The sequence below is a fragment of the Perkinsus marinus genome (genome assembly GCF_000006405.1).
Source record: "Perkinsus marinus ATCC 50983 genomic scaffold scf_1104296964596, whole genome shotgun sequence".
Lineage (NCBI taxonomy): Eukaryota > Perkinsozoa > Perkinsida > Perkinsidae > Perkinsus > Perkinsus marinus.
Window position 1 is genome coordinate 510 of NW_003204618.1, and position 1,293 is coordinate 1,802.

General features: G+C 49.7%; 1 protein-coding gene across 1 annotated transcript; it reads right to left on the reverse strand.

Annotated features, from left to right (window-relative positions):
• Positions 1-475: 475 nt before the first annotated feature.
• Positions 476-1,007, reverse strand: Pmar_PMAR024975 (40S ribosomal protein S26-A, putative; the record flags this gene model as incomplete). Its single annotated transcript, XM_002769875.1, has 3 exons — positions 476-586; positions 638-754; positions 912-1,007. The coding sequence occupies 3 exons, from the start codon at positions 1,005-1,007 to the stop codon at positions 476-478; spliced, it is 324 nt and encodes a 107-aa protein (XP_002769921.1).
• Between the last annotated feature and the right edge of the window lie 286 nt (positions 1,008-1,293).

The window sequence follows — 1,293 nt, forward strand, 5'->3', positions numbered from 1 at the left end:
AGCCGAGCTAGAAAAGATACTACTCCATGGCGAGCAGGATGAAACCTACCAATTAAGATCCTGAAACTACCGTAACACAAAGAAACTCGATGAAGATTACAACTACAGAATCAAAAAGAGGCCTGTAGATAGTTATCCACAATGGATTCTGGAGACCTCTTATAGACTATTGACGATGAACTGTCCATGAACACAGTTCGACGTTGTGCAAGACCACACCCTATGCCCTCAATACAGATGGTGATGCAATAATGATACACTTTCGACACAAGAAGTATCATCCAAAAACGAGTTTACTCCAGAGCATATCCTTCTCTCGTAATGAACAGTTGATAAGAAGCCGCGATCCCCCATACGTAACCCAACACAACTCGCGTAAATTGTGCAAAGTCCCGTAGCCTCAGCAGCCGACTACTCAGTAGAGCTCTTCCAACAACCATCAAACTGCCACTTACTAGATGCCAACATCAGCAGTTTAGTTCCTCTGGGGAGCACCGCGGCGAGGAGGGGCCTCACGGACGCGACGGTTCTCGGCGGAACGCACACGAACGACACGAGCGTGAATAGCGCAGGAAACGCAGTACACCTGCCAGAGAGCAACCCATAGCTACAAAGGAGGCTGTGAGGTAATCCTTACCTGCTTGATGAAAAGCTTAGGGAGAGCGTAAGACTGGTAGACAGAGGCCTCGCGGATATCCCTCTGGGAAGAGGCATCGACGATGTTCCTCACGTTGAAGCGCTTGATGGCCTTATCCTAAACACAACAAGGATGAGATCCCTCGATCATACATAGTAAGCTCATTCCTCTGGTAATTCACCACTTCCCAGAGTGCCAATCCATGGTGAAAGCATTGAAGATGAGAAGCATTACCATACGCCCTAACCAACAACCCCATCGTCCAAATTAATACCTTAGGGACGGCCCTGGCACAGTTAGAGCACCTCAAGATGCAGGTATGGCCGCGTCCGTGCTTGGAACGTCCGTTATTACGACGCTTAGTAGGCATGCTGAGTCTCGATCGGAGGTAGGGGCTGATCTAGGGCCTCTCAGGGGCTCGCTGCAACTTTATCGATCATCTGGGCGAGCGAGATTTTAAACTTCCTAAAATTCACGCTATCCTTGGATAGATCGTATGGGCGAGCGAGTCCTTTCCTTTTGGTCACTCTTGCCTTCCCGGTTGCTGTCCGCCCGTCGTAGGATATGTCTTACAACGCTGTAAAGGAGGAACGCTGCCAAACCTTTGGCCGCAAGAAGAACGCTGTTGCCGTCGCCCTTGTCTCTACTGGCAAGGG